The 15278-nt window shown below is 35.3% G+C and overlaps 1 protein-coding gene across 3 annotated transcripts in view; it reads left to right on the top strand.

Moving 5' to 3' along the window:
- DPYD (dihydropyrimidine dehydrogenase) overlaps positions 1–15278 on the top strand; it is an 807016-nt gene that overhangs the window by 572341 nt on the left and 219397 nt on the right. For all 3 annotated transcript variants that reach the window (XM_057718457.1, XM_057718467.1, XM_057718475.1), the window contains exons 17-18: positions 12854–12974; positions 13769–13888. In XM_057718457.1, the coding sequence (XP_057574440.1) occupies positions 12854–12974; positions 13769–13888 (241 nt within the window). The remainder of the gene's footprint in view (positions 1–12853; positions 12975–13768; positions 13889–15278) is intronic.

Below are 15278 nucleotides of genomic sequence, written 5' to 3'. Positions count from 1 at the left end.
CAGTAGTTGTAATTATTGCTTCTTTTGTGCTTTTTTAGTGTCCATCAATAATAATAATAAGAAATTTATTTATTGACTTCTCATTTACAGTTTTTGTCACCAGAGCTTGCGATTTATATTACTGCTTAGAGTATGCCAGGACCCAATAAATGGTAAATGTTTAGTCCCTGTCGTACATCACAGCACCGCTATCATTTGTTGAGGACTATCCTGAATTGTACTCATGCTCAAGCATGAAGGCAGAGTACTTGGCTTGGAGCAGATGGAGATGCCTTTAAGAGAGAGAATCAAACAAAATGGTCAGGCCTTCAGTGACAGAATTCCTACTTTAAAAATTTGCCTATAGTGTGTTAGTCCTAGTCCTACTTTCATGTTACCACCACCATTAATATATGTGCTAAATATATGTGTGTGTGTGAGTGTGTGTGAGTGTGTGTGTGTGTATGTTGTAAAACAGAAACAGGAGAACTGGCTCAAAGACCTCATATACAGACAGGGTGTGTCATCATTTTAAGGAAGCAGCTCAGACCTCAGAGCTCCAGATAGCACAGCAAGGCAGGAGGGGTGTATCAAGGCCCAGCAACACCAAGTGTGTTCTCAGTGTTCACAATCAGAAGATAATTAACAGTAATTATCTCAATAGCATCTCGGATGGAATAAAAAGGACCTGGAAATATAAAACTTGAGCTGAGAGAAATAAGGCGTTCTTTCTTCTAATGTAAAAGTTCCTAGATAATAGATAGATAGTACCAAGAATATTCCCTTAGTACTATGCAGTTGTATTTCTCTGAACTCCTGCTCTAGCATAAGCATTACGTAACTTTAAGTAGAATTTAAAGTTATTTTCTTAATAAAAGCAGACATTCAATTAATCTTATACTATTCTATATCTATGTCTGAAAAAGTAAGAATACCCATCATTCTTAAACCACTCTAAATACATGGCACTATCATTTATTTGTAACAAAAACCAAATGCCATGATGCTTTGAAGGAGTTAATTCAGTTTCTTAGGTCTAGTCTTCTTTAGCCTGCCTGCCTGCCTGCCTGCGTGCCTTCCTTCTTTCCTACCTTTCTTCCTTTCCTCCTTAAATCTCACTACCTAGCCATAACCCATTTGAACATGAGTGTGAACATTTGCAGTTTTAACTGCTGGTGAGGGATCTCATATCAAATATAGCAGTATATAGTTTTGCAGGAAATTTGAATTATACAATAAGGTTAGTGTAAGTGAATCACTTGGCGAAGAATTAGTCTAACTTTTGCAAACTTTCTACCAGCTAATATCTGCACCTCAGTTTCCTGTTATTGTGTTATACATAAAACTAGGTAATAGAAACAGGTAGTGATCATATAAAACATATCAACATAGTGCTTGCTTTGAAGTCATATTTCATTCTAATAAAGTTTTATCTAAAGTGATGAGTAGTCAATGATTAGTACATCTATTGCGCCTATTATATATCAGTATTATGCTTGCCTCTACGGGTGATATTGCATGATGAAAAAAGTGTATATATATGGTCCTTTATTAAAACAACTCAAAATCTAGGAACAAAGAAAAAAGTTAACTAAGTGAAATTAAAATAATTTTAAGCTCCTGTAAAAGTAAAGTGATTATTTGTGTTGGTCAAAGAATATACATACATTTATATGTAACTTCCTCAGGCTTAACCCAAGCAACCCATCTTCAGTTTACCATACCCACAGCCTGGTTACTTTTTCTCCCCTTATCTTCTTACCCTGCTGTAAATTTTCTGTTACCTGCTGGAAATTGTATTACATACTTATTTCTTTTTTCCTTATTGTGTTTCCCACTTGAATGAAGACTCCATGAAAACTATAACATTGTCTTATTTGCTTCATCTGTTTACCCCCAGCAACTAAGATAGTAGTTGAATAAATATTTGTTGAATGAATGAATGAGTGAGTATCACCAAATAAGGAAAAGATCATTACGGACTGGTTGCACAACATACAGCCCATAGTACGCAAATAAGTTATATATGGCTGATGATGCCTTATTGTTTACTGTGGTGCAGATTTTAGTTATACAAGTTCACATCTTCATTAAGCAACAACAGTGACAATAAACGACAAGAAAATAATAAAAGAGAAAATAGACTGATCGTCTTTACAATTTCTTTAGACCTGCTGCTAACTCACCTGTTGACATGGGACTCACTCTGATTTCTTTTATAGCCACAAAAATCAGTATTGATTTTCAGGCTATAAAAGCAGGTTGCATTGTAGGGTATTTAATATTTAAACAGTTGTCCATTTGTCCATTTCCTATTAAGAAAAGAGAAAAATATATAAAATGTTCTCTGTATAAGATTTTATATGTATAACTAATAATAAAATTTATATTAAAGCTTGGATTTGAAATTTTTGGAAAGTCTAAATACATTGTCAAGTGTTCTTGAAACACATACTGTATTTTTGGTATTGCAAAGTTATGGGAAATACCATAGAAATAAAAGATGTGTATTATTTTATAAATTTTAATATGTTAATATTTAATATTTATCAAATTCACAAATATGATATAAGATAATCTATAGTGTATTGGTTTTAATGTAGAGTAATATTTTATTTAGTGTCCCATTCATGCATGGTGACTCAAAGATATTTTTTACCCTTACCCGTTAGTAACCAGCAAAATGCTCATCAAGCATCACTCTACTGGAAATAAAGTTAAAAGTGTACATTTGTAACTATGATTACATCCCAAAGAGAAATATACTTGCTTTTGAATTTGCTTATAAGTGGCTTTTACCACTAAAATATGGATAATTCAAAGTTAATGACATAACCATAAAAAATGAATTTATGCATGCTTCAAATTGGTAGCAATTCCATATCCTAAAACATATTTTTGCTAATGCTTATTCCTATTCATGCAATTTTAACAAAAGTCAGATTTACGACTATTCTTCTTTTCTCTTATCCTTTAATAGCTGTTTTAGGCTATTAAGTACATCCTACCAAATTGCCCAAAAATCTAGGAAGTAATGTTTAAAAATTGTCTCTAACTCAACTTGGGAAACATTTTCTTTAATTTATCACGTTTTAAACAAATTGTTAGCTTCAATTAAATGTGAAGTAAAACAAAAACATAAGCTAAAAAGCCTCTTGGTTATCAAGAACTGATACAATAAAATTAATCTAAGAATTTAAAAAATAATACTGCTTTTCTATAATGATTGATTGCAACATAATCACAGTAAAATTTTGGCAAATTTTAAGGAAATTTAATTGTGTAAAAGTAAATATATGACAGATAATTAGCAAAATATTACATAAGGATGCTTTATAAAAGCATGCCTATATTTAATGTAGTTTGTCTTTTTTTTTTTCACTCAATAGTATGTAGTCCTCCTTTTTTCTAACTAATGTGCCTTTGGAAATGTATAACCCTATTGACATTTTAAAGTATTTTTTATCACATTATCCAGTTACATAACAAGTAATATTCATTCATTCATCTATTTAATACATTTCTATTGAGCATTACAAATATGAGTATATATAAAATCCTAAGGAAAGATAAATGAGGAAACTAATTCTCTCAAGGGTTGGAGCTAATGTGTGTGATATGAATGGGTAAGTATATTATGGATGGAGGAAGCATATTAATAAATTCTGGTCTGGTAGTTAAACATAGTGGACTAATATGACTGTTCTAAAATTATGTAGTGACCGATTTTGAGTGCATCTCATGGTTTATATGTATAGTATAGGTTATTGTCTATTTCTTAATTATTTAGAAATGACTGTGGCCACAGTATAATAGCGTTATCATTTTACCTCTCACTAGGGATCTCTGTGGTATATAAGGTTCAGGACAATCCTATTATGAATGACATTGGCTTAAATTAAACATTGTGGAAGAACCAAACTGTACATGTGCTGAGGGGAGATCCATCTAGTAGTGAGATATGGAAGCCCATACATACTCTTGGTGGTTGGGTGGGGGCTAAAGGCTGATTGTTTGATTGTGGTTGGGCTCTTGCCTATTTTGCATCAACTGAAAAATCCAGTTCTATCTCCCTCAACAGTTGCTCCCATGATAACATGTAGTAACATAAGTTTCCACTAGTGTCAGGCCCAGGTCTATTGACTACTCAGCTCTTCTAAGGGGTTATATCTTCTAAAGGTCTGTTTTTGATTGTTTGCTTTAAGAGAATTCATATTTTATCCATAAACACAGCACCTAGAAACAAAAGCAAGGTAATTATGAGCACCAATCACCAGAAAAAGATTTAGTTCAATGTTATTTGTCAAATTGGTAATCATGCAGGTATTCAGAGTGAAAGGGAGATCACATTTTAATTTAATTTCAGTGCCTCAAGATATTTTTTCTTATGGGCTATATTATCATTCTCTGTTTACATATCCGTCTTTTAAGAAATCATAGCTACTCTTTATAGATTTCAAATCAAGCTTTCCTGTACCTGGGTGATATGTATTACTTCTTCCTGCAAGCGTCTCTTGAATTATATGTCATCTTGCTTATTATGACATATTCAAATGCTAAATGATTTATAGGAAAATAATGACATAGAGTAACCCCAAAGGTGATTTACATATTCCATTGACTTTGACCAATTTTTAGTGCCCTAAGTGATTCTAATTTGATTGTATTTGAGGACAAATTAATACCTTTTTTTTTTGTAATTTTCAAATTTCATGGAAAGTTTCAGGTTAATTTAATTATTAGGCGCTAAATAAAAATTGCTATGTATTTATTTTTTACTATACAATCCATGTAGCTAAGGACCTGCCACACCCAAAGCTCCTTTCTAAAGGAAAGTGACCAAAAGCAATATCTTGTATACAAGCTGTCACAAAAGCATGTGTCCTGAATACTTTGACCACAGTTTATTGGACCAGATATGGTATCCTAAGCAAAAAGTGACCACCTGTAGACTAAGGATAAAGAGATCAGCAGCCCATCAGGGAGTGTTGTGCCATAGCTCAGGCAATAAGGTCACTCTGTATTGGGTACTGGCTAAATGACTATCATTTAGCTCTCTTAACTGCAAGCAACAGAAACTGATTCAGGCTGTCAGAAGTGAAAAGGAGATTTGTTGACAGGGTACAAGATGTCTTAGAGAATCAGGGAAGGCAGGAACAACAGGCTTAGAGAAGGGGCAGAAATCAAATGGATCCAGAAAATGGGCAGGAAGAATTGTCTTGATAGCACACAGCCTCTACCAGTGCTGATATCTGCCACTACTGCTGTTGTTGGATACTGTCTGGAGACATCGCACCACACACTACCACAAAGAAACTTCAGCCACTTTTCTGATTGTGAGGTTGAAAATTTGGCTGGAGCATCAGTTGTCCATGCCTAGAATCATGTAATTGTTTCTTGGTTGCAAGAGAATAAAGAGAGAAAATTCTCTCTTCGGTAGGTTCCATAGTGGGGATAGTTTCTGTGTCCCATGAATACTTCATACTGTGGGATTTTAACAAAATAAATGAGAAGGGTGTGAAATAGGAAAGACGCCAAAAAAAAAAAAAAAAAACCTATTCTGCTTGTATCTGAGGATCTTCTCTGTGGGTTTGGTTTTGAAATATATAGATTCTATGGTAGATTGTAGAAAAATTGAATTGGAGAACCAAAAAGGCAATATAAGAAAAAGAGAAAGTGGGTAGAAGTAGAAATGGAAAAGGTGATATTGAAAAGTAAGAGCAGATTCATTAATACAACAGAGTTTCTAATCCTAAAAGCAATAGACACCAACTCTTAAAGGAAAAGCAAGAAAGGAAAAGCTGCTCTTTGTCACTGATTGCACTGGTCGGTCACCAGAGCTGCTGTGTGTCCCGCAAGATGAATGAGAGGCATCTCAGACCCGAGAAGACCATCTCTTCCTTTGCCAAAAACATCTCACTTACCTTCTTACTTCCCCATATATACTTGTAATAAGCTGTCAGTAATGGGGGAGTGGGGGTAGCCTCACCATGGTTCCTTTCCTTGACACCTGACAGACTTTAAAATAGAGTATCCTCTTTTTACACACACGTGCCTACTCACATACACACACACACGTTATGGTGTGTACTCTTGTAAACCACCAGTGTAAATAAATAAATTGATATAGATTAGGTTCAGACTGGTCAAAATTTGGGGTAAAATCTAGCATCCATGAATTATCTATCAAGAATTTGTAAATATCACACTTGCAAAAGGTCATGTTTAATATCTTCCCCATCCCACATTTTCACATAGACTTTTCAATAAAGTCACCGCATTTTTAGTTATGTCCAAATCCTTTTCATCTCAAAGAGGGAAATCAGTCTACTGAGCTGGCAAAACAAACAAAGGCCTAGATATTTCTTTCTAGCTCTTACAGCAGCAGTAGGAAGAAATCCCTTAAGGAACTGTACCAACTTGTTATGGATGAGTTCCCCTTAGCTGAAACCATTCATTGCCAAGGGATTGAGGTTTTCTCTGCTACGTTATTTAAAATTGCCTCAGCAGTAATTCCTTCTTGCTTGGATTTCATAAAGTTCCCGGGACAGAAGCATGACTTCCCTAGACTCTCTTCATCCTAAATGTATCTGAATCATGAGTGCTCCAGGGCAGAAGGCTGTTTTACACTAGCCTCCTCCCTGTGTCGGTTAATCATTCACACCAATATGGGATTATAAAGGTTTTGTGCTTCTGGTTGTTTTCTAACTCTAGCACTCATAAACATAGGCTAAGTGAATAGACCAAGAGATGTATGAAATATCAGTTGTTACACTGTTTACACTAATGCTTTGCATTAAGAAAACAAATGACAAGCTGCCTAAAGTCTGCAAAAAATAAAAACTCCCTATTATACACTTAAATACTCACTTGCCCTTATCTAAAATGAATCCATTCACAGTAGTGCAAGTGACTGCTGGCACTTCATTACCCACTGAAGCCTTTTTAGTGTGTTCTGAGCAGTGATTGGGAAGCCTGCTGAGTTTCAGTTTGACTCAGCTGGTCTACAATTTTGAACCCCTACCAATGGTATCAGCAAAGCATGTGCATAGCCTATTTCTCCATATAGGAAAAATTTTCAGGTTACGCTGAGTAACCTCATTATAAAACTATGGAAAACTCTCTTTTTTGCATGATGGACAATAATAACCATACTCCACATATAAGGAAAGATCAGGGTATTTGGGGGGGAGCTCTGTGGAAAGCATGCTGAAAAGAATAAGCCATTTTCAAAAATGTTTTAATGTAGAGGATTTTGAAGTGTCCTCTGGTCCACTAGTTCACTTCTTTACTCCCAAGTGGCAATGTAATGATGGAAGTCAGCTCTGAAAATTGTTCAGATTTCAAATCTTCCCCACTACAATTTGTCCCAATGGAAGCAGATTCAGATTTCCACAGTTTGTCTTGATCCTATCTTCCCAACTAGAAATCCACTGCCTCAACTAACCATGGCAATAAAGTTGGAGAAGTACCTGCTCAGTAGTCAGGCCAATGAACATCTCCTGTTCATACATGTTATTTATGTGCCTGGGTTGTACTTCCTAGTAGACACTGCCTTCCTTGTCCCACTCATCTCTGTCTCCAGTGTAGGCCAATTGCAGTGCCTTGTGGTCAGTAAATATTTGTTTAAAGGATAGAACCTGCATTGCCTAGAGTGCCACTGGCTTTAATTTTTCTATTTATATTTGAACACCATTGGAACTATTTTACAATTTTAAATGAAATTTGTGGTGGTATAATTTACTTAACAGAAAAAACACAATGAAGTGGAGAATTTGATATGTGTTGACAGATGCCTACAATCATGTAAATACCATCATGATCAAGATACAGAACATTTCCATTACCCTAAAAAATTTCCTTATGCCCTTTCTCACTTAATCTCTCTCCCATCCCCAAACCCCAGTCACAGCAACCAATGCTCTGCTTTCTATCAGCATAGTTTTTCCTTTGTGAAACTTCATATAAATGTAATCATACAGCATGTATTCTTTTGTGGACTTCTTTAACTGAGAATAATGTTTTCTTGATTAAGTCCAAGTTGTTGCATGATTCAGTAGTTTCGGTTTTTTTTTTTCCTTTTTTAAATTGCTGAATAGTATTCAGTTGTGTAGACATGTTACTTCACTCACATATTAATGGATATATGAGTTGTTTCCAATTTGGAGCTATTTTGAAAAAGTTGCTTTGAACTTTTGGTAAAAGTCTTTGTGTGGGCATATGTTTTCATGTCTCTTGGATATATAACTCAGAGTAGAATTGCTGTGTGGATTGGGAAGTGCACATTTACCTTTATAAGAAACTGCCAAATGATTTTCCAAGGTGACTGTGCCATTGTTAGAATTCTTAAGTCAGGAAAACAAGAAGGACACATGCTAAAATATAAATTAATCTGAAACATCCCCATTCTGATGCCTAGTCTTTGCATTTACTAATAATTCTACCTAGAGTAGTTAACTCTTTCTTTCTTACTTTATTAACATAGAAGGATAAATATATCACTCTGCCTGTTACTCTGAAGCTACATCTAGTCTTACAGGTATAAATGAAGTAGAAGCCTTTGTAGTTCTAGTTTACAATTGACGGCTGCATTTTACTTTAGGGGGCAATTTTGCTAAAGAAGATGATGGTTTAGGACATGATAATGGGAAAGAAAATTAAGAAGGTGAAATAGGTACTCAGATTGATCTTCTGGGCCCCAGTTCTTTCTATCAGAAAAGTGGACATAATAAAAATGCTAGCTCCTGGCATGTCATGTGAATTAAGACTTAGGAGTTCCTTAGCGGAAAACATTTCATAACTGGTAAAATTTTTCAGCGGATTCATTGAAATGCCACCTTCTAAGAAAGCCATTTTGAAAAGAATTGTACAGGGTGAAAATTACCAGGGAAATTGGAGAAAAATGTTTCTTAAAGTAAAAAATTTCACCTGTAATTTAGCCTATCAAGAACTTCTCACAGTCTCATTCTCTAGTGCTTATTCCTTTGTACAGGGCATGAAATCAATGAGATCTGATGCCCTTGGTAATTGGTGGAAATACCTGTCTTACAATGGAGAGATCATCTAAGAGTCCTCAAAAGCAACAGGGTGCATCATTTATAGAAGCCCCTTAATGTGTAACTAGAGACATACTAGTTACTAGAATTAAAAATTATCTTGTGGCCCACATAGAAAATTAAGCTTTTAAAAACAGCCAGTTTTGGACAATGGAAATTTCAGCAACAAACAATGTACTCAGAACTACATTTTCTGTTTTTTGCTTTTGTTGTTGTTTGGTTTTCACAGGAATCTGTTCCAGAGTGTATTAATTGAAGGCAGACACAAGGCTGCTCCTCATTAAAATTGTCAATGAAGCCACATTTATCTCTAGTTTGCTTTTATCCTGTTCTTAGCACCCCATAAGCTTGATCTGGTGCCTTTATATCATGTAGTACCCTCAAGACCACCACATGCTCCCCAGTCCTGTCACTCATTCCCTTAAGGGCTTTACTGCTTTCCTGGTTGTAATATCGCATACCTCCATTACAGGAAAACCCATTCTGCTGCCTCACAGCTTTCTTTGGTGATCACGTAAATAACAAAAGGGTGAACAGGTATTAAAGTAGTACACACACACACACACGTGCACACGTGCAGTTGCTATGGGAGAGATTACAAATTATGATCATGGATAGGAATTACGAATATCTGTAGGAAGAGCCAATTAAAAACTTGGTACAGGTGGGTTTTTTGTGGACTAGACATTTTAAAAGACTTGTTAAGCTCTTCTTTTTTCCAAGCTTATCTACCATTTTTCTTCAGATTTTTTCCTGCTTTGTAAAGAAGTCTTTATGAATTTCATCTTTTTTAGACAGTATCTATCATAAAATATATTTGTGTTTTTCTTAAACCCAGACATAATCTATAAATTGATGGATACATAAAAAAATCAATTGAAAATCTGCCAAGTTTTCATTTATTCTTCTTTCATTGACACAAATTTTTTTGAGTGCCTGCAATGTTATATGCCTAGAAATAGAAAAGCAGTCCAGAATTGTCTTCTTTTATTTACTTTTTGTTGGTATGGATAATGTTAAAGCCTCTGAGAGATCTAATACCTTTGTGTGTTTCCTACCCTGAAGACTTTTTGGAGGGAGAATTAGAAATCATCCAAAATTTATTCCTTTCAATAAGATTGTAAACATTGGCTTGTTAGGAAGGGCAATGCCACCTGATGCTATCACTAGCAAATGAAAAGGTCAAGATGCAGAAGCACTCTTAATTGCTTTTAGATCTTGGTCATTCATATCAAAAGTGTGAGGAGGAACTTCCCGGGATGTCCAGTGGTTAAGGCTTTGCCTTCCAATGCAGGGGTTGCGGGTTCGATTCCTGGTCAGGGAGCTAAGATCCCACATACCTCAGGGCCAAAAAAACCAAAACATAAAACAGAAGCGATATTGTAACAAGTTCAATAAAGTCTTTAAAAATGGTCCACATCAACAAATATTAAAAAATAAAATAAAAACCCAGCTCCAATAAACTAGTGATAAATTTGAAAAAAGCAAAATTTAAAAAAAAGTGAGGAAACTAGGAGTGTGTGAATAGTTTCCCTGAAGTGTACATTTTTTCATGTTATTAGCTTCACCACATTTCCAGTTATATTAGAATATTCCCTATTATGCCTGTCAAACAAAACTTTGCAACAGAACAGTCATTAATTTTTACAATAATGTTGGCTAGAAGTTGCTTTTAAAATGCTCAGGTAATCAAATTGGGTTTCAGCTGGGTGTGAGGATTATCGAACAGCTGGCTTACCTGAGTATGAAGACAGGTAAACTATATCTGAATATCAAAAGCCTTATCATAGAAATATAGGAGGGTTAAACTATGGTATCTCAAAATACCAGCAGATGATTCAAGTAAATAAAGGTAGCCCATGGACCATATTTTAAAAAAAAAAACAACTGAAAAGCTTTGAACAAATTTCAAATTGTTAAACAATGGATAAAAGGCGTTCATTTAAAGTATTCAACTAGTGAGAATAAACAGAAAAAAAGTGTGACAGATGTTCAAAGGAAATTGTAAAGACATGCTGGTCAGTAGTATTGAAAGCCACTTAGAAACCTGTATCAGATTATTAGTGTTTACTGTATTGGAACCGGATAATATTTTAAACTTGTTTTACTTCATTCTTATCAGGCTACCTGCCATGTATTATGCAATTCAGGTGATCTTTAAATTATTGGCAAATTCTACCTTAAAGAGTGCTTTCACAAAGGACATGCAATTCACATCATCTAGAGTTGCTGTCATTTCTAGGCTAAGTCCCATGGAAATTCGTAACTTAAAAATGAAAGCCACAAAGATGCAACTGCCTTCGTAATGCCAATGCAGTGGTTATAAATATTTCATGAACATTGCATGGGCAGGGGCAGATCTCCATTTTCATGAGTTAGAATTTGCACAGCTAAGTCTCCAGATTTTACTATTCATAATGCACAGTATGCCCTGTAGAGCATTCCATATAGTGCTTTTTTAATATTTATGTTTAATGAAGAAATTACTATTCTGAAAGGAGAACAAGCCAAGTTAAAGATTTCTTTTTAAAATTATTAGTTTTGCCGAACAGCGACAATAGCAATCAACAGAAATTACCTCATTGCAGTGTCTTCGCGCACAAACCTGTAACTTCTAGTCATACAAGATGACTGATCAAGATACATTAAACCTAAGTGAAAAGGTTCTTTCTAAAGGTTATAACATTAGAAATCTCATCTTAAAAGAATTCAAAAGGTTAAAATGCAAAGAGCAACTTTCTTACGTATAAAAATATTAATTACAAATGAAATACTTGCCTACTGTTTCATAGTTTAAATATATGTCTGTATTTTTCTGGGTGGATCTTTTATTCAGAAAAAAGCATTTTAACTTCCTAGGATAATATTACCAAGCTCAATAATGAATTGCTGTTGCATATTTTAATGTAATTTATCAAAGCACATTATCAGTACCTGTCAGAATAAATTTTGCACTAAAAGTAATGGAAAAAAGGACTATTGTATGTGTTGAAATCAAAGAACATTACTACTGCTAAGTTATCTTCATTGGAAAGGATAGGTGATTGCCCTCAAAATGATACTTGTCCCATGAGAAAATAGAAGCCAGAAAAATCACAAGAAACAGGCGCAGGAAAAACGTCTATTCCTTGCTTTTAAAAATGAGCATTTGATATTTTGTTTCATTTTTGTCATTTTGATCAATTCTTTCAAGTAGATAAATGTTGAAAAGTGCTGCACAGATCTTGGTAACATTTGCAAAAGTAAGCTAAAGTTACTGATCAGCTAGTGTATAACCTAAGGCTGAATTATCCCATATTAGCATATATGACATACCATAATTAGATTGATTAGAAAGTCACATATTTTCTTTTGAATACACTTTAACAAAATGAAAACAATAGGCTTCAGAGTTCATATCATTCACCTGGGAGTCAGCTATTCAAATATTTTTTTTTAGGCTTAAACTAGTGAGGTCTTTAGAAATTATGTAATGTTTCCGAACTTACCACCAGAAGTTTATGTTTTATTTCTGATATTATTTAACTAGAAGTGGGAAACACTTTCTTCCATTTGGTTCTTTGTAATTTTATTTTCCAAAGGCTCCTTTGAGGAATTTAACCTTTATGTGATGAATTTGCAGTTCACTTGAAGTGTGTTAACCTTAGTTCCCTAATGAGTCTAGGTGTAATACTGAGGAGGAATTTGAGAAATATATCATGTTGCTTATTGTCAGGTTGGATTTGTCTTGCACGTCTCCAGCTTTGCTGTTGTTCCAGTACACATTTTGATCACAATTCTTTAATTGTGTTCTATATTTAACTGACCTATTTGAACAGGATCCAGAGCTGGTGCGGAACATCTGTCGCTGGGTTAGGCAAGCTGTTCAGATTCCTTTTTTTGCCAAGTTGACCCCAAATGTCACTGATATCGTAAGCATCGCCAGAGCTGCAAAGGAAGGTAAGAACCTGACTCCTATCCATTCCCTCGTTATGTAAGTATGGGCCTAAGTTTTGTAGCCACGCTGAAGTGTATCCACAAATATAAACTTTAAGAAAAGTATTACATTGAGCGCTTGACCTCATAAATGTAATAGATCCATACCTATACTCAAGCTAGTAAGTGTACCCCAAACTTTGGCCCGGGAATACAAGCATATGTATCATTTTTCCTAATAAACACCTGTCTTACACACAAAGAATTATGAAACGAAGCCACGATCACAGCAAACCACTCCAAAATAAATGACGTCATAATGTAACAGTCCAGCAATAGACTTGAACCTTTAATGAATTTTTTAAAAAAGATAGCTGCTTCCACAGGTGAAATTTCGTATGAGTTCCCTTTGTATTTGATGGGACTGCCTTAAATGCATGCTCAGCAAATATCTTGAATACATAAATCATACAGTCAATGCATGATTTTACAAATCATATATGCTTGTGTGCTATCCAATGGACACTGCATCCTGACGTGTAAAGATATTGTAAATTACCTGGAAAATAACACTGAATACAAAACATTTGGCATCCACAAATCTGTATGATAATTGGAAAAATAAACTGGTGGTAATTAAAAACTTTTTATGTCTAGCATTTTAAGCATAATTATAGGAATGAAATTAGTGAATACCTCTGAGGGGAGGAACTATTCTCAAGAGACTGTACAGGGTGTTTTCCTGGGTTGTGTGGATTTGAATGGGTTTTAACCACTGTCCCTTTTAGAACTGTAGATAAAGGTTGTGTTTTTCATAGGTGGCGCAGACGGTGTTACAGCCACCAACACCGTTTCAGGTCTCATGGGATTAAAAGCTGATGGCACACCCTGGCCAGCAGTGGGCATTGGGAAGCAGACTACGTATGGAGGAGTGTCTGGTAGGTGTTACCCTCTCCATGCATTTTTGCTTCCTTGGAGTTTGGTGAAAAATCAAGAGATCATGTTACAAACAAGAATATTGTGCCTTTTATGATCCCAAATTCTTGTAACTCCCTGCTGGTCAAAACTCCTCATAGTTATGACAGATGGAGCAGAATGGTCAAGTGACTGATAGCAGACTGGAGGAGAGAATACCAACATGGGATTTCACACAAATGATATTCTCTTGCAGTCTGTACGTTAGTCAGAAGTTCTCATTGTCACGGTTGTCTCATCACTAATTAGTAAAGGCTGACAACAAGACCTTCTAAAAGAAGAATACGGGCACCCTGATTTTAATATCTTTTTTCATAGTCTGGGTTAGTGTCCCCTCCTCCTAGAAGTTTGAAATCTACCTTCTTCAAACATTTTACTTTCACAACTGTGAAATAAACCATTAAAACATTACATTTATAGCTTCAGCTGACAAGAGACTTGCAGACCTCATACCTTTGCACACTTTTTCTCATCACAAAACACTTGCATTTGAAACAGAAAGAGAAGTTTTAATCCCAAAGTCCCGTTCAGTGTCTTTGCCCTGTGCACTCTGTTGCTGTGACAACGTGAACTTGGTCTTGCAAAGACAATGCTGTGAGGTTCTTGACTGTACTGGTATGGGGATTAGTCTCCTTGGTGATAGAGACAGTGGTAAATATACATGACATAGCAGTGTCCCACTGTTTGAGAAAAGCATTGCTGAATCAGACCAACATGTGCTTTGGAAGCGGCTGCACAGACACAAATAAAGCTCTCTCCATGCTGAGGTATTATGTTTTGAGAGCGTGAAGTTGTGTCTATAAGCAATTATTTTTTTAAAAAAAAGAGTATATTCTGCTTTTAATTGAATGCCATTCCCACAATATCAGAAAGAGGAAGGCTGACGAGGAGCACCTGCTCAGCGTCCAGACAGAACTCCCTTTCATCAGGAGCTATCAAACAGGGCCTTAAATATTATTGTAATGCAGAATAACGTAGAGCAAGTTAGCACGTGTCTCAGAAAGAGAGCCAAGAGATTCCAGAGTTGGGCTGTAACATGCACTGTGTTTTCTGTCAGCCCATTTCAATTTTTCCAGCCTGCCATGTTGACAGCAAGAGAATAAAGGAGGTCACAGAGGGTGCTGAACATTAAAAATTAATAAAAGAACTATTGCAGTAGTATTTTATATAAGTAACACCATTCACGTTTTCTCATTTAAGCTGCAGTTTCTGAATATTCTCACATACTATAACTCAGTCTAATAAAACGATGGAATTACAGCATTAGAAAAAGTCTTTTGTGTTGCAGTCTTTTAAGCATAAACACACTGGAAATTATAGCAGTACCTGCAAACAAGTTCAGCTGTACCTCAG

This window comes from Hippopotamus amphibius, chromosome 1 (assembly GCF_030028045.1).
Source record: "Hippopotamus amphibius kiboko isolate mHipAmp2 chromosome 1, mHipAmp2.hap2, whole genome shotgun sequence".
In the NCBI taxonomy this organism is placed as follows: domain Eukaryota; kingdom Metazoa; phylum Chordata; class Mammalia; order Artiodactyla; family Hippopotamidae; genus Hippopotamus; species Hippopotamus amphibius.
Note: the sequence above shows the minus strand (reverse complement) of the source record. Positions and strands in the feature narration are given on the sequence as shown.